Raw genomic sequence first — 21,850 nt, forward strand, 5'->3', positions numbered from 1 at the left:
AGTGAAATTCCACCGGGTGGCAATGTCTTGAATGAGACGCTTGTGAGGCATCTCCAGATCAGTCTGCTTTTGTCGGAGAATCTGCCCCGCCTTCACACTTCTGTGGAAGTGTGCTGCTATGTTCCTGCACTTCTGTCTTAACCTATGCAGGCATTCATTCTCTTAGTCATTGGAATTGAACCCCAGAGCTGACTTCACTACCAGGTGCAGACTGTGTGCAAAACATCAGATGTTCTTAAATGCCCGTCATTTATTGCCTTAACCATGTTTGCACCATTGTCTGTGACAAAGAACCCTGCATGAGGATTCCTGTCTCGCTGGTGTAGCTGCCAGCCCTCCAGCATCTTTCTGATGCATGCTAGAATATTGGCTGCAGTATAGGCCTGGTCCGTCAGGTGGGTGTGCAGTAAAGCCTACCTCCACCCTGATACTTGTTCAGTAATAGAGCTGCTGCTTGCCCCTGCCTCAGCCAGGTCCCACCAGTGTGCTATCAGGGAGAGGTAAGACTGTGCAGCATTCCTGGTGGTCCACATATCGCAGGTGAAATGCACACTCCCCTCTGCCTTAGGTAGCAGCACTTGGATGCGACTATGGCACTGCTTGTACAGGCTGGGGAGGACAATTCTGCTAAATGTGGTTCTGGAGGGGACTTTGTAATTTGGAACTACGACCTTCAGAAAACACTTGAAACCCACATTCTCCACTAACTGCAAGGGCTGGTCATCAAAGGCAATCATTTCCCCAATGGTCCTGGTTACAACTTTTGAGGCTGCCTGCCTCCTACCCTGGGATAACGTTACTGCACCCACCCCATTTCCTCCATGGTGGGTTTTGCTTCTGCCACATTCAGGGGGTTGCTGGACTGCCAACTGATTGCTAGAAGGGGATGAGGGCGTGGGCTGACTCTGCTGCTTTTCAACCACTTTACGCTGCTTAGAAGGGGTCCCCTGACTGGTACTGCCACCATCCCCAGATGGCAGTACCCTTGTTGGGTGTTGCCTCTTCATATGATGTGTCACGCCAAAATTAGATAGATGTCCCAATTGCTTGCCTCTGCTAATAGCCCTGCCTCAGTAATTACACCGAGCAAAACGTGGGTCCTCCGTCACTTTAAAGTGGATACAGATCACAGATGTCTTTCATGATCCTCCCTTCTCTATAGCCTTGGGGGTGGATGCTAGCACTGGAGCTGAAGTAGTGGGTGCATCCTGAGAAGTAATGTCAGGGGCCTCAGTCACCCTCTGTGCCTGTGCTGACTGCTCTTCCTCCTCATCAGTTTCATCTCTCCCCTGCTGCACTGAAGTGGAGGCTAAGACAGGACTAACTGATCCTCCTAAAACTTCATCAGCTATTACTTCTTCCGTTTCTGATGAGAATCCCACACAAGATGATTGTTCATCTGAATCAGAAGCAAACAGTGCCTGCGCTACATTGTCAACGCTTAGTTGAGACTTCTGTCCCACTGCTGCTTTTGGGTGTCAACATTTTGTCTGACATGACTCAGCCTCCCCTTCCCTCAACTCCAAAATTACAGGGTAAGAAACAGGTGGTGGCGATGCATCGGGTTTAGATTTCATTTTTTTCCGGATGGAACTGCCTGCCCCTCCAAAGAGTTTAGATTGCAACAGGCCCCTTTTTAACTTTAATGGGGGACTGGCTCTAGTACCTTTTGAAGTGCCTCCTCTGTCAGTCTCAATCACTCAACCACATCTAGCTTTCCCTGACATTATGGATTTAATGTCACTGCCTAGTGCCTACTGGCTGCCCACTGTCACAGTACCTTCCTATGCACTAATGTAATGTGTGTGGTATGCATACACACACCTTGCTTGTAACTAAAAAAGAGGCAGACTGGGGATTTCACTGCACAGACTGTCCCAATAATAAATGTGAGTCTGCTAAACTACCCAGTGCCCACTGTCACAGTGCCTTGCAATGCGTGTGGTGTGCACACACACAGCTTGCTTGTAACTACAAAAGAGGCAGACTGGGGATTTCAATGCACAGACTGTCCCAATAATAAACTTGAGTCTGCTAAACTACCCAGTGCTCACTAGGGATGTGAATCATTTTTCTGACGAATGGAAATATTGTACAATATTTCTAAATTCATTAATATATCAGGTAAAAAAAGAAACAATCACTTCCCCCCAAATTTTTGTAAAAATTGTTTTTTGGGTTAGTGCGTGCTAACGGGAGTTAGTGCATGCTAACTCACATTAGCACGCCCTAACAAAAAAATCATTTTTTTTTTGTTACTTTTTGCTATTTTTGTTAGGGCACGCTAACATGAGTTACCACGCACTAACTCCCGTTAGCGCACACTAACCCGAAAAAGGATTTTTCACTAAAAAAAAAAAATGTGGATCCATGGGAAAATGAGATTTTCCCGCTTCCAGATGATCCCGAAAGCGGGAATGATTGGGCACCCGATTCACATCCCTAGTACCCACTGTCACAGTGCCTTGTTATGCACTAATGCAATGTGTGTGGTGTGCACACACACAGCTTGCTTGTAACTACAAAAGAGGCAGACTGGGGATTTCACTGCACAGACTGTCCCAATAATAAATTTGAGTCTGCTAAACTACCCAGTGCCCACTGGGTACCTGGGTACTTGCCAGGCTCTTGTGGCCTGGATTGGCCACTGTTGGAAACAGGATGCTGGGCTTGATGGACCCTTGGTCTGACCCAGTATGCCATGTTCTTATGTTCTTATGGTGTGCACACACACACAGCTTGATTGTAACTACAAAGAGGCAGACTGGGGATTTTACTGCACACACTGTCCCAATAATAAACTTGAGTCTGCTAAACTACCCAGTGCCCACTGTCACAGTGCCTTGCCTAGCCCAGAGGGTAAATTAAACAAAATGGCACTGCTAGCAGCTTTTCTCCCTGGCACAGAGAGACCGTCTCGGATCACCTAAATAAACCGCTTAAAAAACAAACAGGGCTAGCTGGCACTGCAGCCAAATAAAGAATAAATATATTTTTCTCTTAAGTAACTATCCTAGCTAGCAATTCATTACAGATTTGAGAACTCAGACTAGCTCTGAGTGAGGCCACCTTCTGCAGAGTCTGCCTCCCCACACCACCCCTGCAAAAAAGGTTTGTGGCACGCTGCGTGCTTAAGTATATATAATAGTGCTGGGTCATCAGGAAAAGCGGTCACCGAGCCCTGAATGACAGCGCGATTGGCTGCATTCAGTGCAATTCAAAAAATGTTATCGCTGATACATTGCATTCCGGTATCCATGCCAACCTATCCGACCCACTCTGACAGGGCTGTGAGGTCACTGATGACTCACAGGAAAGGGCTGGTTTTGGCTCTGGATACACCCAAATGGCGTCCTCCAATTGTAAATGGCGGCGAAGAAAATCACGTGGCGCCAAACGTATGGAACTGATGATACGTTACATTTGTGGGGAGTCGCGATACATTTCGCTTCCCCACAAATACAACGAATAGGGACATATATGTTGCGGATTGCTGGTACATCGAAAACGAATGCATACCCCTAATGTCTAGTTGGCCAAGCAATAACAAAAGTGCTCATATATCCAGATCTGCCTGGCAGTCTATGCAGGGGTCTTAGGAGGCATGCTGTTCATGAAATGACTACACTAGTAATGGTCTGTTGAGATTGTTGCAGAGCTTTGTGGTTAGAGATAGCAAGGGAGGGGTTCCAGGTGTAGGAGAATTTATATGCTTGAAATCATAGATTATAAATAAGGGAAGATGACAAAAACTGTCCTGGATATGGAGAGAGATATTTTACCAGTGTATACATTATTTAGCTGGTAGCTGAGAAATATCCTTAGTAATGTGAACAGAAATAACTTGCCAGACTAGATAGGGCAGGTTGTCATTTTCTGTCATCTTTTATTTATTTATTTTTATTTATTTAACACTTTTCTATACTGACCTTCATGAATAATCAATCAAATTGGTTTCATGTAACAAGGGGTAGAACTTAATCAAACATTTAACAAGAGGCGAAAGTTACATATAACAAGGAGATAGTAACTTGGGGGGCTCAGTTAGCCAGAGGCAAAGGACAGCAAAAACTGAATAAACTAAATAACGAAACAAAGAAACAGAGGCAAAATATCAAGCCTAACTAGCGGGGCGCGTAGTCAGGTAAGCAGAGTCCTGTCTGGTAGAAATGGATGGTTTTGAAAGTTAAGGGAAGGCTTGGAGGAAAGCCAGGTATTAAGTTTCTTTCGAAAGGTTAGAGGGCAGGTTATAGCCTGAGGTCTGTGGGCATGTTATTCCAAATGGCTGGACCCGCTGTAGAGAATGCTCATTCTTTGGTGGTTGATAGATGCGTGGATTTCTTGGGGAACTTGCAGGGTACCTTTATACGCTCTCTGATGGGTCTTGAGGATGAGTATAATTTGAGAGGGATCTGAAAGGTCTAGTTTGTTGCTGATTATGAATGGTTTTGTGAACTGTGGTAAGGGCCTTGTGCAAAATTCTGTATTTATTGGCAGCCAATGAAGGTTCTGGAGTATGGGGAGTGATGTGTGCTTCCTCGGTTGGTGTTGTTAGGATTCTAGCCACTGCATTTGAAGCATCTGTAATGGTTTGATGGAAGAAATGGGAAGCCCAGAGGAGAAGCGTTGCAATAGTCTGTTTGGAGAAGAGCATGGTTTGGAGCACAGTCCTGAATCTTGGAAATGAAGGAGGGGTCTGAGCCTTTTCATAACCTATAGTTTATAAAAACAATCCTTGGTAGTGTTGTGATGCATTTCTTTAGATTCAAATGGTTATCGAGGATTACTCCTAGGTCCCTTACTTGTGTGATCTGGATGTTGGGAGATGTCGGATGGGTTAGGGCCGGGTGGTCAGAGGAGATGAGAAGGAGTTCTGTCTTGGTCGCATTGAGAACCAGGTTCAAACTGGTGAGAGGGTGGTTAGTAGATTGGAGGCAGTTTTCCCAGTAGGTGAGAGTTTTAGGGAGGGATTCTGTTATGGGGATCAGAATCTGCACGTCGTCTGCATAGAGGTAGTGTATTAATTTAAGGTTTGTAAGCAACTGACAGAGGGGCAGGAGGTATATATTGAAGAGGGTAGAGAATAGGGAAGAGCCTTGGGGTATGCCTAATGTTGATTTGACGTCTGGAGATTCTTTATTATTGATTTTTACTTTGAAGCTTCTGTTGCTGAGGAAAGAATTGAACCATCTGTGGGCAGATCCTGATAATCCGATTTCTGAAAGGCGAATTAGTAGGATGGCGTGGTTCACGATGTCAAAGGTGGCTGAGATGTCTAGATGGACTAGGATGAAGTCATCTACTATATTACAATGTTACTATGAGTTCTATCTTAGAGCACAGTGCCAGCATTAGCCATCACCATTTTTAGTATATGAACAGCTTGACAGCAGGTAGATGCATCTGCACTGTATGTTTGCTGACTTATTCATACTTTTGCTATACTTCAAGTAAGGCAAAGAATGTAGGTAAATGTTGATTTTTAAACTGGAATTTATATTGGATAAACTTGCCCTATTTAACATATAGATAGATAGACAGATAGATAGATAGATAATATATAGATAGATTCCACATTTGAAGTTGCAGATATTCTTGTCTCAGATTGCTTTGTCTAGAAGGGAAATCAGAACAGTTTGTGCCACAAAATTTACTAATCTTTGATTTTTTAAGTTCATGTCAATGTTTTTTTCTTACAGTTTTCCATACTTATTTATACCTATCACTTAGCAATTCCCCTCCATTTCTCTCCAATACATCAGAAGAAAGGTACCTGAATAAAATACACAAAGATATATTTATATTATAACGGATAAAAGATATTGACAAAAATTGATATTACCTTTTCCATGAGTCACCTCTATCATCCAGGTACAATTCAAGGAATTGGGGTAAATCTCTGGGTAACCAGGAGATAAAATTGTTCCACTAGGCCCTCTGATATCTCCACCACATAATGCTAAAACAAAAATGAATGGTGATAAAACAGTTAGAAGGTAGATTTATAAACAATTTTCTTCTGTGCAAACATTATTTTAGATTTAGCATTTAAAGTATTCAGTTATTTTCTATGGGGAAAGTCACTAGGCAAAACTAGACCAAAACTTTGAAAATATACAGTCAGCAAACTGAAGTTTGAAAAATAAAAATAAAAGTTACAATTTTAAAAGACATTTTAAGTCAAGAAAGTTTTTATTTTCTTTTTGATATCTGACTAACTTTAGGACATACATTTTTCTGATCATGTGGAAAGCTACTATAAACCATTTTCAAGTGCCCACAAGCTTATCATGTGTTGGAGCCTTACAATGTGGACCATACTGTGCAATGTGTTTTGTACCTGTCAAAAGGGGTTTTCAATAGAGATGTGAATTGTGTGCCCGATCATCTTAACGATCAGGTTCGGCTGGAGGGAGAAAAAAATCTGATCGCTGGAGATGTGAATGGCAGCAGCCATCTTTAAAGATGGCGCCGGCCATCCAGTGCTCCTACCATGTGACAGGGGCCGGCCAATGACAAGGATACCCTGTCACATGGTAAGGGCAAAGGGCCATCGGCGCCATCTTTATGAGTGGCAGCCGATGGTCCGAGAACAGGAGATCGCTCCCAGGACCACCACTAGACCACCAGGTAATTTAAAAATGTTTTGGGGGGATCGGGAGGGTGGGAGACGCTAAGGGGTCATCTTTAAAGGGTCGGTGGGTTTTTTTTTAATCGGGCCATCGGCGCCATTTCTGAGTGGCAGCCAAAATGGCACCGATGGCCCGAGAGCGGGAGATCAGTCCCCGCGCCCCCACTGGACCACCAGGTACTCGTAAAAAGTTTTGGGGGCTTTGAGGGGGTGGGGGAAGGTAAGGGATTCGTTTTATAGGGTCGGAGTGGGTTTAGAGGTTATTTTGGTGTGCTGGTTTTCCTGCCCTCCCCCCAAATAACTCCCGTTAAATCCCGATAAATCATGAAAATTTCGATTGTATCATGCACTGTACCGATTTTTGACGATTTAAAAAATATCTGACGATTTTTTTAAATCGTCAAAAACGATTCACATCCCTAGTTTTCAATGTTGAAGACTGCAAGGCACTGTAGCCAAGGAGAAGGAATATAAAAATATGTCAAAACCCCTGTGTGCTCTCTTGTGAATGACAAATGTTCTGCAAAACCAGAATCCACTCCAGCACTCACAGTGTTAACAAGTTGAGAAAATGATTGTACTGTTTAGTGTTTATCTTGCCCATTAGAGGAGAAAGCCAAAGGAATGCTGGGAGACCAATTAAGGTAAAAAAGGATGCAATTTGGCTATCTCTGTCTGCGTGTGAGGATCAGAGTTGGCCAGGAGTTGAAGCCAGGAAGATAGAAGTGCATCTATCAGACGTGCAATCAGTTCTTCTCCTGAAGAGCTAATTATCAAGTGGGAGAGAATGAAGTTTGTGAGGTGAGGAAAAAGAGAGACAAACAGCTGTTCTTGCTTCATAGCAAATCCAGAAGCTGAGAGACTGAGAAACTTCCTTTCCAGAGATATCCAGGCCCAGGAGCACATGGCTGGATCACCTTCCTAAGGTCTAGATTCATGAAAATGCTATAAATTTTGCATGAATAATGCCCGCAATAAGGAAAAATGCATAGTTAGGATAATTTTTAGTTACTACAACACATGTGGTATTTGCACTCTGCATAGGTATTTTAATACAACATACATTAAGTTTATTGCACCCATGATATTTTTACTTCATAAGCTGCAAAGTGCCCAGACAGGCGTTTTCTTACTTGAGAGTGAGAGCGAGAGAAAACATAAGAACATAAGAAATTGTCATAATAGGTCAGACCAAGGGTCCATCAAGCCCAGCATCCTGTTTCCAACAGTGGCCAAACCAGGCTTCAAGTACCTGGCAAGTACCCAAACACTAAATAGACCCTATGCTACTGATGCTAGTAATAGCAGAGGCTATTCCCTTACGGGTAGATTTTACAAATTTGTGCACATGCGTACTTTTGTTCGCCCACCAGGCGCAAATAAGAGTATGCAGGATTTTAATAGATACGCGTGTAGCCACGCGTATCTATTAAAATCCGGGATCGGCACACGCAAGGCTGTGCAAAATCGGCAGCCTATGCACCGAGCCGCACAGCCTGCCTCCATTCCCTCCAAGGCCACTCCGAAATCGGAGCGGCCTTGGAGGGAACTTTCCTTCCACCCTCCCACACCTTCCCCTCCCTTCTCCTAACTAAATGACCCCCCCAGCCCTACCTAAACCCCCCCACCTTTGTTGCACAAGTTACGCCTGCCCAAGGCAGGCGTAACTTGCGCGAGCCGGGCTGGCCGGCGGCACGCAATTCCCATGCCCGGGAGCTGTTTCGGAGGCCTTGGCCACGCCCCCTAAACACCCACGGGCCGGAACCAAGCCTGCGGCCCCACCCCCAAATGATGTGCCGCCGCAACACGCCCCCCCCCCCCCCCCGACAAGCTCCCCAGGAAAGCCTCGGGACATGCACAGTCAGACGTATGAACAGCACGGTACACATCAGTGAATATTTGATGTGATTTGGAATGAGGAAAGATTCACAAAGATGAGATATCTACAATGTTCTCTTGCCCTAGTTTGATGCTCTCTATCTGGGTACTATCAAACTAGGGCAAGAGAACATTGTAGAAATCTCATCCTTGTGAATCTTTCCTCATTCCAAATCACATCAAATCTTCATTGATGTGTACCGTGCTGTTCATACATCTGACTGTGCATGTAAAACTGACCCAAATACTCTAGGCCACCACCAAAACCACTCCTTGAGTTACTAGATGATCCTCCTATAATGGTATAAATAATTGACTATTAGACATGGCACCTTATAGGCTCTAATCCTCTCCCTAAAACAGAATTTGCAATGTTTATCACCTAATTCCATTTCAGGCTTTAAACCAGGAAAAAAAAGGTGTAGTTATTTCCAGCATTAAAAATGTGTGATAACATAAATTATCACATGCAAGATTAATATCACTCATTTTTATAAACCTCACCCAAACTATTCCCCTTTGACTAAATTTTATATTCACTGCTCACGATGTGATAAATATTAATAACACATGAGTTATGGGATTATCACAGACATTAGGGCCCTAACGCCCACAATAATGCCATAACGCATTTTGATGAATAACCCTGTAAGAGACTGAGTTATGTAAGCTTAACTTTGCACAGAGAGCCCCCAAATTCCGTACCTCATATTAATTGCTTCAGCCTTTCAGCCAAAGTGAAGAGTAAACCCATGCTGGCAGGTACAGGGAAATAAAAGCTGGTGGGCCGCAGTCTTTCTTTAAGAGACTGAAACCAGGCCAGCTTTCTGTTTAGTACCATGTAATCCATTTGGGGAAGCTCCCCAGGTAAGAAAGTCCTTACACCCACTGCAGTGCTCATCTGATTGGTTGTCATCTCACCAGCTCTACCATCAAGAGGGAATTTTTCATTTTCTTGATTGTTTTATTTCCATACAATTTTGTTTTTGACTCAGAGTGCACTCTACAAACTGGAGACATTGGGGTGGATCTGCTCCCCCCCCCCCCCCCTTTTTGATTACTCAGGGGTAAAGACAATTCTTGAAAGTTGTCTACTTCACTGCTTTCCCCTTCAACGTTTGTTAGCGTTCCTTATTTTTTTTTTACTATCCATATGAGTATGTTGGATGCCTCAGCTAACAAGCCATACCCAGTGTTATTTTTTAATTGCTTAATTTAAAATCTGAAAACTGCAAGCTTGTACTATAATTCACCACTGTACTTTTCCCATTTAATGTTCTGGTTGGATTTACTGTCTACTTACACAATATTTGTAAAAGGGTTAATTGCTGTTTTGTTCTGGTGTGTTGATTTTATCTGGTCTGTGGTGCCACAAGTGAGAGATTGTTTTGGAAGGACACAGATTTGTGGTATCAGAGTGACTGGGACCTTGTCTCACCCCCCCCCCCCCCCACACACACACACACACACACACTCAGGCTATGAACCCAAAGATAAATCATATTAGTAAATATAATTTCTCATGTGATACTCCCCACCCAAGCATAGGGGTAATTCATATTCCAGATAAAGGGAACCACACCAGAATTAGCTGGATAACATAATCTTGATAGTGCTGAATATCAGCACTAGCCAGATAAATTGTAGCCTCAAATTTGAAATGCCTCCCATACTGCTTCTTATTTATCTGTTAAAATTTTAGCCAATTAATGATTTACTCAGCTAAAATTTAGTTGTTGAATAGGGGAACATTTTTAAATGCTGTATTTTGTATGGTTAACTCCAAAAAATAGTTTGACAAACATGGAATATCGACCTCTAAAAGTGTTTGCAAAGAGTTAAAATACAGAACATTGGATGCACATATATGTTTCCTATCAGAAATATTCTGTAAAGTTAGATAACTTTTCTTAACACTGTAAAGCTGGTCACTTCCTTTATATTGATTATTTAATGGTATATTGTATGATAAATACTTCCATGCAGATATCAAATGCTAGCTGGGGCTTTGGAAGTTAGGTAATTCTGTCTTAATCCTGTATTGTGTAGTAAATGTTGACAAGGCTCTGCCTTTAAAGTATGAGTATTTGTGCATGATTTAAAGACATAAAAAGGGGTTGAATTAACACAAGTTTAAAACTTGTGAGCAATTGGGTCAATTGTTATGGCTTCAATTTTGGCTATTATCAATTTGTGTATCTTTTGCATACCCTCATAATTCAATCATCTTAAAATGTTGTATCTAAAGTGGAGGTATATTTATTTATCTTATGCTTGGATCTTAAATGGCTAAACAGAATTTAGATTGTATCTCTTAAAGAGTTGCCTAAGAAGTTTAAATATCAATAGGTGGATAGTTTCTAGGCAGATCTGATTATCTAAGAAAGTTGGGGTTAGGTTGACTATAGGCATGTCTGCTCACAAGTTGTAAACTTGTTCTAATTCATCCCCTTTTGGTGTCTGTTATCATGTGTCCAATATATGTGCACGTATATATTTCTATTATTGTTTTATGGAATTATTTTTCAGAAAAGGCCAAAGCCCTGATTTAATAAGTCTTTTCTGCCATTCTGTGTCTGTTGGAAATAAAGCTTAGTGAATTAAGCATTAACTTTACAAAAATTCAGCACAATCAACATGATTTGTCAAATGTTTTCTCCTTGTCACAAAAAGAGGAGGAAACATTTGATTAATCAGACCCATTTATCTTTGAGATGTTGCATTTAATAGTGGAGATGAGTTATCTATAAAAATTAAATATCAGCTTTTATTTCCATTATTGAATCAACAGATTATTCGGTTAAATAGGTGAATACAACATGCATCCATTAAATATAATTCAATTTACAGGCTGATTTACTAATAAATGTAATTGTTGGTGTGCATGGTAATCACTACACTAATCACTATTAAGTGCAAGTAAAAACACTTGAGTGATCATGACCGTGTTTATACCGAATGTGGTCAAATATTAAAATTATTAAGAGAAGGGGGATCATAAGATCAGTTCATTTCATCCTTTTCATAAAGCGTACTAAATAGAGCACAATTTTGCATGAATGAATAAATGAAATAAGGGGCTAGCAAGCTGACCCAGAAAGTAATAGACATAGTTTGTCTGCTTAGTTTTTGGGGGTCAAGAACTAAGGAGATTATACTGATGAGGGAAAGGGGAGGCTGACTCAGCACTGGCCCTGAGAAATCAGGGGAGAAAGTGCTCTTACATACCCTCCAAAAATCTTTGTCTATTCAGTGTGCTATTCTCATATTCACACAATCTCTCTGGCATGCTCCCAGTCTTCAAGACAAACCCTCTCTGCCCCATGTCTGATAGAAAATCTCCAATGAAGCCCTCTAATCCAAAATGTTCTCGTTCTTTCAGACCCCCCCCCCCCAATCCAAATGCTCCCCTTTTCCCTAGTCCAAGGGCTTCACAACTCCCCTATCTTTTCCAACCCTACCCATGAGGTTGATGCTTGCTCTTCTGTCCCTTCCAGAATGGAGTTGTCAAGCATGGTTCACACTATTTTCCTGTCATGAATGTCATAGTAACAAAGTATAGCATCAGTGCAAAAGGTAGTACACCTCACTCCAATGTTCCTGAAATGTAGGAGCAAAGAACCACAACAAAGAACTGGTTCAAGTGTTATTTAAAACAGTGATAAATAGATCAAGAATTGTTAATGTTTGCCCTGTGTCTTCATAAGATAGTGAGCATCGATATAGGAGCAATAATCAAAGATGTTACAATTTTAAACACATATTTGGCCATGAAAAACACATTTTCATTATTCCAACCCCCTCCCCAGTGTAGGTACTTTTGTTTTTTCCATATTAAATAAAAGGAGCATGGACAGGTCAGGGGACTATGCATGGAGATTTAATTTTCAAATCTCTGCACATACCTTCCAGCATCTATTTCATAATTACTCCCATGCAGGCGCAATGCATGGGTGTACTTTGTATCCACATGATACATGCTGGTCCTCTTCTTCAAAGGGAAATTCCATAAGGAGCTTCCATTTTCAAATTTTCAAAGAATTTCCAATTTTCAAAGAATCTGCATTATAAGGTGGCAAAACTGCACAGAAGTTACAACAATTTTCAGAGCAGATTTATACGATTGAGTCCTCTTGGAAAAATCCTCTTCCAAATTACCTGCCTACAATTGCACTTCATATTATGCACATGGACAAATGTGGGGAATATTTATGTAGCCATTGCTACTGTTTGCTCTCTTTTCAGAATCTAAGTGTTTTGTATTTTTGGGGTCCTCCCTTTGCTTTTACCACACCTTTTTGTGGGATGTGTCTCAGAGAAATACATTCTCCCCTGAGCATGTACAAAAGATCTGTACTCCTACTCTAGAGGACTGATCAGAGTCTTTCTACTTCATTGGTGGACTGTCCAAAGAGTTTAGAAGTACTGAAGAGTTGGTGGAGTTTTAAGAAGAGAGGATTTTTGAGAAGTGAGTTTGTTGCTATTGTTATTTATTTATTTATTTATTTATTTATTTATTTATTTGCTTTTTATATAACGACGTTCAACAAAAGTCATCATATTGTTATCTGGTTTTGACCAATTCCTGATAGAAGGAAAAAACCGCAAGTTGAAGGACTGCGTTATTTGGGTTCTTTCCCCACTGTGCCCAGATAACAGCAAAGGAGAAGACCTGGGAATTTGTTGGTGTTAAAATGAAGTGTTGAGAAACCTATATTTGTAGAAAAAGGTTTTGGTTTTGTATTATACCTTGTTTTATAGTTGTTATTGAGGACAATTATCCCACCTTCTATGGGGAAGGGAAAGTGGAGGCTGTCAGCTCAGCTGGAGGAAGGAGATTGGCTAGAAATGCACTATGGATAAAGAAATCACTGTTTTTCTTGCATTGATTTTTCTCTTTCTCTTTATGATTTTTGCTATGCTGTCTTGGGTACTTATTTTTATGTTAAAGTAAAATTCTGAGATGAACACCATTATCTATAGTACCTCTGTGCTTTATTTCAAGAGTGCCTCATCTTTCAAAGCAGATCAGCCACTCTGAGTATCAGCTGATCAGCAGGTATGAGTTTGGCTTAAGTAGTGTTTTCCATTTCTGCACCAGGATACCTGGAGGTGTATACCTCCTCCTCTCAGATGAACCCTAGCATCCCAGGGCAATGACTTTGGATTTCTCCTGTGACTGAAGAATTGAGGAACCTTCACATTGCAAGAAGTTGCCAGCAGGTCCAGAAATGGAAGGCCCCAGAGATCCACTATTTGCTGAAACACCTCATTTTTGCAATTCCCAATCTCTTGGATCTAGAATCTGCTGAGAAAGTCTGCTCTTGCATTATCTTTTCCTGCAATGTATGAGGTTGTGATCTCCTGAAAATGCACTTCTGCCCATTTCCATAAGTAGGGTTATTTACTGTGAAAGTTGCTGGCTCTTGGTTCTTTGCTTCCGATTGACGTAAGCCACTGTTGTTGCATTGTTCAACATTATCCGGACTGCACAACCCTGCAAACTGTCACTGAACCACAAGCATGACAGCTGATTGATGTTCCAGAGAGACTCTTCTGCACTTTAGCAGAAGCTCCCTAACCATGGAGGTTCACATCTATCGTGAGTACTATCCAGTCAGGTGATCTTAGGAAAAAGCCCTGTCTCAGATGATCCACCTGAGAACATTCCTCCATCAACAGGTGGAGCTGAATCAAAATGTCTTGAGACTTTGGGCTTCAATGATACAGCCAAGTGCACTGAAGAGGACGCATATGCAACCTCACCCATGGGCACCACATTCTAGGGCTGCCGCCATCAATTTGAGCACCTGATGATAGGACCACACTGTGGATGTATTGTGTTCATCAATAGGTGCTCCTGTACCATCAGCTTCTGAATATGGCCCTCAAGCAGGAACACCCTGCCCTGTTTCATGTTGAACTGAACACTGAGATATTCTAGCAACTGTGATGGCTGAAGATTGCTCTTGGCCAGGTTCACGATCCAACCTAGCTCCTGCAACAAAGAGATCACCTTGCATAAGACCTGGAGGTTCTCTTCCAGACTCTTGGCCTGAATTGGCCAGTCGTCCAAATACTGGTGTACCATGATCCCATCTTTTCTCAACTCTGTTGCCACTACCACCATAACCTCAGAAAAAGTTCTGGGCACGGTGGTTAAACCAAAAGATAGCACTCGAAACTGTAATTACTTCTGAAAACCACAAAACACAGAAATCTTTGATGCTCTAGTTGGATGGGGATATGCAGGAACACCTCAGACAGATCCAGAGACGTCAGGTACTCCCCCAATTGTACTACCATTATCACCAATCACAAGGGTTCCATGCCAAAATGAGTCACACACAAATGACGGCTGACTCCTTTGAGATTCAGGATGGGATGAAAGGATCCCTCCTTCTTGGGCACCACAAAATAAATAGAATTTTTGCTCATATTTACTTGAGACATGGGCACTGGAACCAGGAGTCTTGATAGCATAACCTCCACTGTATTCTCTTCTGTGTAGAGTTACAGGGAGACACCATGAACATGTCCTGATGAACACTACTAAACTCCAGCACATTGCCATCCCTTAATACCTCCAGCACCCACTGGTCTGTCATGATCTCAACCCACCTCTGATAAAAAGAGAGAGGTGTCCTCCTAGCTCCTGATCCCAGAGGTAGGTTGGAACACCTTCATTGGGAGACTCAGGGTGCTCCATTACCTGAGCCTGCATCCTGTCTGGGCTGCCTTGGATGAAAGGACTGAGATTTACCCAAAGGTTGAGTCCTCTGAAAAGCCACTCCTCTTAGGGTCGAAAAAGTCTGAACCCCCTAGTACTCCTATCGAGCTGAAGGATCATGGCACTTGTTTCTTATCCTCTGGTAAATGAGGAACCTGGGACTCACCCCACTTATTAGCCAGTTTCTCCAGCTCAATCCCTAATTATTGTGAACCTTTAAAGGGCAACTTTGTAAGGTTGGACTTTGAGTTTGCCTTTGACAACAAATTTCTCAGCCATAGCTGATGCCTACCCACTATTACCAAAGCCACTCTGCTGGTCAAAGTGTGGATCAAATTGCAGCCTGCATCTGCAAAAAAGATGGCTGCTGTTTCCATCACTGCCCTGGAATTTACACCAGATTCATCAATCTCCTGAGAGAGCAATAAACAAGAGCGAGCCACCAGGGAACAACAGGAAGCTAGCTGAAAATCCATTGTCATTGTTTAAAAGCCTGCTTAAGGATAGCCTCAATTCTCCTATCCTGTGCATCCTTCAAGCCCACTCCCCCTTCTATGGTAATAGCCATCCACTTGGTAACAGCACACACAAGCTCATCCACCTTTGGAAAATGCAATTGCTCTCTTGCAACTGGATCCAGAGGGTACAGTCCTTCCAGGACTTGTCTCCCTTTAAAATTAGCTTCTGGGGTAGCCCATTCAAGCTCAATTAATTCTTGGATGGCCTCCATAGTAGGGAAGAAGCATGAGGCTTTATGCAAGGAAATCAAAGTGGGATCTTTCTTTTGGCTAAGACATGGATTCAGCCCAGGCACTCCCAGAATCTTCAAAGTCTTGGAAATCATAGCCGGTAACTGATCTCTATGAAGACCTCAAGATATATATAGCTCCAATCCCTGAGGAATTTCCCCATCCTCTAGGGAGTAAGATTGGTCTCATCATCTGGGTCTCTGTTGGGTAGGCTGGTGGCAAGGCATACCCTGAAGCATACCCACAGCACCAGACATGGCGGGATTTCACTGCTTGTGATCCTATCGTGTGAAGATTGGCTGGAGCCGGGGACTGAGCCTGAAGGACAGGAGTACAGTCCTTGTAAAAATTCTAACCATGAAAAAAGGAAGAAATATCCATACAAACCAGGGGGCAACTGTTCTGTGCCCACTGAACTACCTTCCCCTGCTAATGAACCAGTTAGGGGAGCTCTAAAATCAGCCAACCCTTCTGGCTGCCCTATTTCCATTCCCACACCAGGCTGGGAAGAACCAGGCTTAGCAAAATCAGAAGGAGATAATTCTCCTTGAGCCTCTAAACAATGCTGACAAATTCAATGGAATATCAGGTTGAGATGCTCGAATATGACAAGCAGAACAGAGGTTAAGGAGCTTAGGTTTCTTAGCTATAGGTACCATCAGTCTATCACTACGCTAAAATAATCATCTGAGGAGTGTGTGGCAAGCCATAATCATGCTGCAAAACAAAATAGGATTCCAAAATGTAGGTGTTCAACACTGAATCTCCTTGGTGTCTAAAAGCTGGGTTCCCACAAGGCCAAGCCACTTGCATGCACAGATAAGTGTGTGTGAATGGGCACACAGATGGACACCCCTAACTAACTGGATATCAAACCAGGTGCCTAAACAGGCACACAATTGGATGTACAGTTGGATGCACTCACACAATCCAACTGAACTGAAGAGGGCAGCCTAATGCACAGGAACAAAAGCACGCAAAATGCCGCTGCAGCCTAAAACACGGTGAACAAGAAAAAAGCCTGAGCGAGGGGCCTAGCCAAAATGCCTCTCAACTCGCCAGGCTGCCCATGTCCCCTAAACTCTCACAGAGGTGGGAACAAATGTCGGATCAGCACACAGAGCACAGAGACTGAAGGACAGAGGAACCCCTTCAAAAACTCACTCTCTGATTACATTTTTTATATTCTTTATCTGAGCTTAGCCCATCCAAGCTGAGAACATAATTGATCTCTGGCTGCAGGGGGAGAGGTCATATACCTTCACCGTTGTGCTCAGCTTCCTGCAACCGCTGTTTCTCAGCTGTTTTTACAGCTAAGTCCATGCTGGCTGAAAACCGGTGTCCGGACCTTTCATCCTTCTAAAACTTAAAGCATTCCCCAGTAGGGAGATGCACATCCACCATCTGCTGGAGATGGAGAATACTGGCGGGCTGATGTCACTCCAGGTGTATATATACTGTGATGTCAGCTTTGCTCGTCTCCATCTTCTGGTAGAGGTGCATAATCAATTAGTTTTAGATTCACCTGTCTGTTTGCTAGGAAAACAGGATTTTAGGCCTTTTGCCCAAGGAGCTTGCACAGACACATCTGCTCAGAACTAGCTTATTACATGACCACCATTTTCTTTTAACCAGTTTCCAATCCACAATAAAACATTGCTTCCTATCTCTTGACTTTTTAACTTCTACAGAATTCTCTCATAAGGGACTTTGTTTTTCGCTTTTTTGAAATCCAGATACAATATCAGCTGGCTCACCATTATTCACATGTTTATTTATACCTTTCAAAAAATGTTTCAGATTGGTAAGGCAAGATTTCCCTTGGCTGGCTTTGTCCTATGAAACTATGATTATCTATATGTTCAGTAATTTTGTTCTTTATGATAAATTCTACCATTTTGCCTTGCATTGACATCAAACTCACTGGCCTGTAGTTTTCTGTATCACTCCTAGAAACTTTAAAAAAATTGGTGTTATGTTGGCAACCCTTTAATCTTCAGGTACCATAGATGATTCTAGAAATTGTTTACAAATTGCTAATCGTATGTCTGCAATTTCATTTTTCGGTTCCTTCAACACTAGAATGAATACGATCTGGTCTAGGTGATTTTCTACTCTTTAACTTGTCAATTTTCCTTATTATATCTTCCAGATTCACTGAGATTTTTTTCAGTTCCTCTAAATTGTCATCTTTAAATATCAAAGTTGATATTCAGCTACAGAGTGGCTAGTTTAGTTAGCTGGATATAGCTATCTAGCTAACTTAGGCCTGGATTTTCTAAAATCACAGGCCTTTGAGAATCGCGCAGTAACGGAGGGGGGGGGGCGAAGCCGGGGGGGGGGGCCTGCAAAAGCTGGTGGCGATCGCACCACCAAGGTGTTATCGCTGCCGGCTTTCGCAAGTCAATAGCGCCACTGTGAAAGGTGGTGCTATTGGGCGCATTACTGGCGGCAATAAGGGTTCTTACCTTTTCGCCACCAGCAATGTCTCCGCCATGTCCGCCCCATTGCTGCCCCAACTCCTCCCCTTCCGGTGCTGACGCTGCCCCGACTCTGCCCTGTTTTAGGTATCGCATGCAAAAAGGGACTTTTCGCATCTTAAAAGTCCCTTTTCACGTGCAATCCCGTTAGAAAATGACCCCCTTAAAGGGGATATTCAGCGGGTTGTATATGCTGCTGGATATGCCAGCTATCTTAAAGTTATATCCAGATAATTTTGGGAAAGCAATATGGCTTATGAGGCTAACTCTGGCCCTCCCAGAAACATTTTCTGCCCACCCCTGGAACACTTCTGACTTATGCGACTAAACTCTAGCCACATAAATCATTATGCAGCTAGAATTTAGCTGCATACAGCTTTACTATACCTGGATAGCCATTTAGACATAACTTTTCTGTTATTCATCTAAACAGCTTTTGAATATTGACCTCATCATGTTTGGCATGGGTATCTCCCTTATATCTTCCTCAGTAAAGACTGAGGCAAAGAATTAATTTAGTTTCTCTGCTATAGCACAGTCTTCCTTAAGTGCCCCTTGATCATTTAATTGTCCAATTGACTCTCTCACATGTTTTCTGCTTTGAATATATCTGAAGAAGTTTTTATTATGAAGTTTTGCTTCCATGGCAAGCTTCTTTTTTAATTCTCTCTTTGCATCTAACTTGCCAGTGGTTATGCTGTTTTCTGTTTTCTTCGTTTAGATCCCTTTTCCATTTTTGGAAAGATATTCTTTTAGCTATAATTGCCTCTCTCACCTCAACTTTTAACCATGAGGTAGTCATTTAGCCTTCTTTCCACCTTTTGAAATGTGTGAAATACATCTGGTCTGGGCTTCCAAGATGGTATTTTTAAACAAGGTCCATTCCTGCTGTAGACTCTTACCTTGTACACTGTGCAGTTAATAACCATGGGTTACATAGTCCTTCCCTGAATCCTGAAGTTCCCAAAAGTATACAAACACTTAACATTTAGGAAATTTATGATAATCACTATAATATATGTAGCTGCAAACCCACTGAGGTTTCTTATTAATTGGTCCAATCATCCATTACCTCCATTAAGATATATTATTCACAATATACAGGTACAATGATATCTCAAGTATATATTTTTTTGTAAAATATATCAATTATGACAGCAACTAACTAACCCTGGCCATACCAGGTCTACATAAGTGGTGCCATGGAACAGACACCCATTTACCCAATATAATCACAAAACAGTACAAAAGACATTGATGATAATATGATGAGACAAGCAATTCTTCCAACACAGCTGTAACCCAGGCTTTACCACAGCTTATATGAAAGAATGTCCAATTAATCCTTCTCTCATCTGTGACCCACACTTAAACACAGAACTTATGAAAGTACAGAAGTTAGTACACAACATATAGCAGAAATAGTCAAACAATTGGGCTCAGAAATTTTCTTTCAAATATCAACATATCTTTGTTTTTCCTTTACCTAGTTATTTTACCCCTGTTCGATGTAAACCGACCTGATATGGTATTTAACCATGAAGATCGGTATAGAAAAATGTTAAATAAATAAATAAAAATTAACAACAAATAATATCCAACAGGGTAAACAATGGTTTGCCTGAATATCTATAATCAAGCTCTAATGAATAAGAACTACAAGGCGGCTGTTATTCCAGGACCAGTCAGTCTAATCTCTCATCACTCTGAAGACAGGATCCTATTCCAATTCCAGGAAAATCTAAGAACCATTCCTTACCGGAACATAGCACTACACCTATATGGAAACAAACACAAGCCATATGGTTTTATTGATCTAAGTCCAATTGGGGAGGCTGGCTTCTTCCCAGAGACTCTGTCAGTTTTCTTGGCTGAAAGCAGCCATCATTGACTCATTTTAAACAAGAACAGATGAAATCCTCTTCAACTTGAACTCTAACAGTAAATTTCCTTTCACAGCAGATATTGTAGTTGAAGTATTATTTAGCAGCACTCTCATTGCTGTAATGGACTTTCATAATGGTTTGGATCCAGTTTTTCCACCACTGACCAAGTCTTCTGGCTATTATGGCATATCTCTCATCACCTTCAGGGGACACATACACCACTGGGTGCATATGCAACTGCCTCCAAAATCCCAAGCTTTTTGATCTCACTGACCACCTGCTAGAACAGTGGTGCCTCCTCACTCATATGAGCCAGCTTAGGGTGGTCTTTAACCTTTTCCATGATCTTTTGATGGATCCATTGGTCCCTGTTCCTTTCCATTACTTCCATTGCCCACTTCAGAAGAAAATTATATTTGTAATTTCATCAGTGTAACCCTACCAAGGGTCATTAACATGCTCACTGTGTTCTAAAGTTTCTGGATGGGTCCTGCTGTCCAGGGCTCGCCCACAATTTAGGAAATTCTGTGTAAAGTACAGAACTCTTGCCCTTTGCAAGCATCCTCTGTAAGGAGGGGTATTTAGGGCTGAGTGTTGGATTAAGAACAGAATCTTGAATAGTCATCTACCCATAATGGTAGAGAATCAGTGAAAAAGAAAACAAAAACCAAGTCACCTAGGGCCGGATATTAAGAGTTACGCGTGGGCGTAGATTTGTGCACGCAACCCTGCGCGCACAAATCTATGCCTGATTTTATAACATGCGCGGACAGCCGCACGCATGTTATAAAATCCAGGGTCGGCGCGCGCAAAGGGGTGCACAATTGTGCAACTTGCGTGCCGAGCCACACAGCCTTCCTCCGTTCCCTCCGAGGCCGTTCTGAAATCAAAGCGGCCTCGGAGGGAACTTTCCTTCCATCCCTCCCACCTTCCCCTCCCTTCCCCTTCCTAACCCACCACCCCAGCCCTTCATAACTCCCCCTTACCTTTAACTCAGAAGTTGCGCCTGCCTCCGGGCAGGCGTAGGTTGCACGCGCCGGCCAATGGCCGGCCCACGATCCCGTGCAAAGCAGCAAATGGTCGCTGTAGCTGGAGGCTCCAGCCCCACCACCGGACCGCCCTGCCCTACCCATGCCCCATCCCATTTTTCAAGCCCCGGGACATAAGTGCATCCCAGGGCTTGCCTGCATCGTCGGGCCTATGCAAAATAGGCTCGGCGCGCGCAGGAGCGGATTCCCCTTCCTAATTTGCCCCCTAGCTTCCAAGGCTGGCACTAGCATAATGCCTTACAGTATGGCAGGTAATAACTCAGCAGATTGGATGGGTCTATTAGGTTTTTTTTTTCTGATAGTATCAACCATGAAACTATAAATTGCTACTGCAGAACCCAGGAGTAAATATTTTTAGTCCTGTCTTTAAAAAATGAATGCTTCCTAAAAATGTTGCCCTGCATTCCAAAATCTTTGGATTTTTTTAGTCTTACTGTCTCTCTTTAT

At 42.4% G+C, this 21,850-nt stretch overlaps 1 protein-coding gene across 1 annotated transcript in view; it reads right to left on the bottom strand.

Annotated features, from left to right (window-relative positions):
• Positions 1–21,850, bottom strand: part of CSMD3 (CUB and Sushi multiple domains 3) — a 3,551,396-nt gene that overhangs the window by 1,587,040 nt on the left and 1,942,506 nt on the right. The window contains 1 exon segment of the mRNA XM_029591914.1: positions 5,843–5,959. Within this exon segment, the coding sequence (XP_029447774.1) occupies positions 5,843–5,959 (117 nt within the window).

Source organism: Rhinatrema bivittatum, chromosome 2 (assembly GCF_901001135.1).
Source record: "Rhinatrema bivittatum chromosome 2, aRhiBiv1.1, whole genome shotgun sequence".
NCBI classification, from domain to species: domain Eukaryota; kingdom Metazoa; phylum Chordata; class Amphibia; order Gymnophiona; family Rhinatrematidae; genus Rhinatrema; species Rhinatrema bivittatum.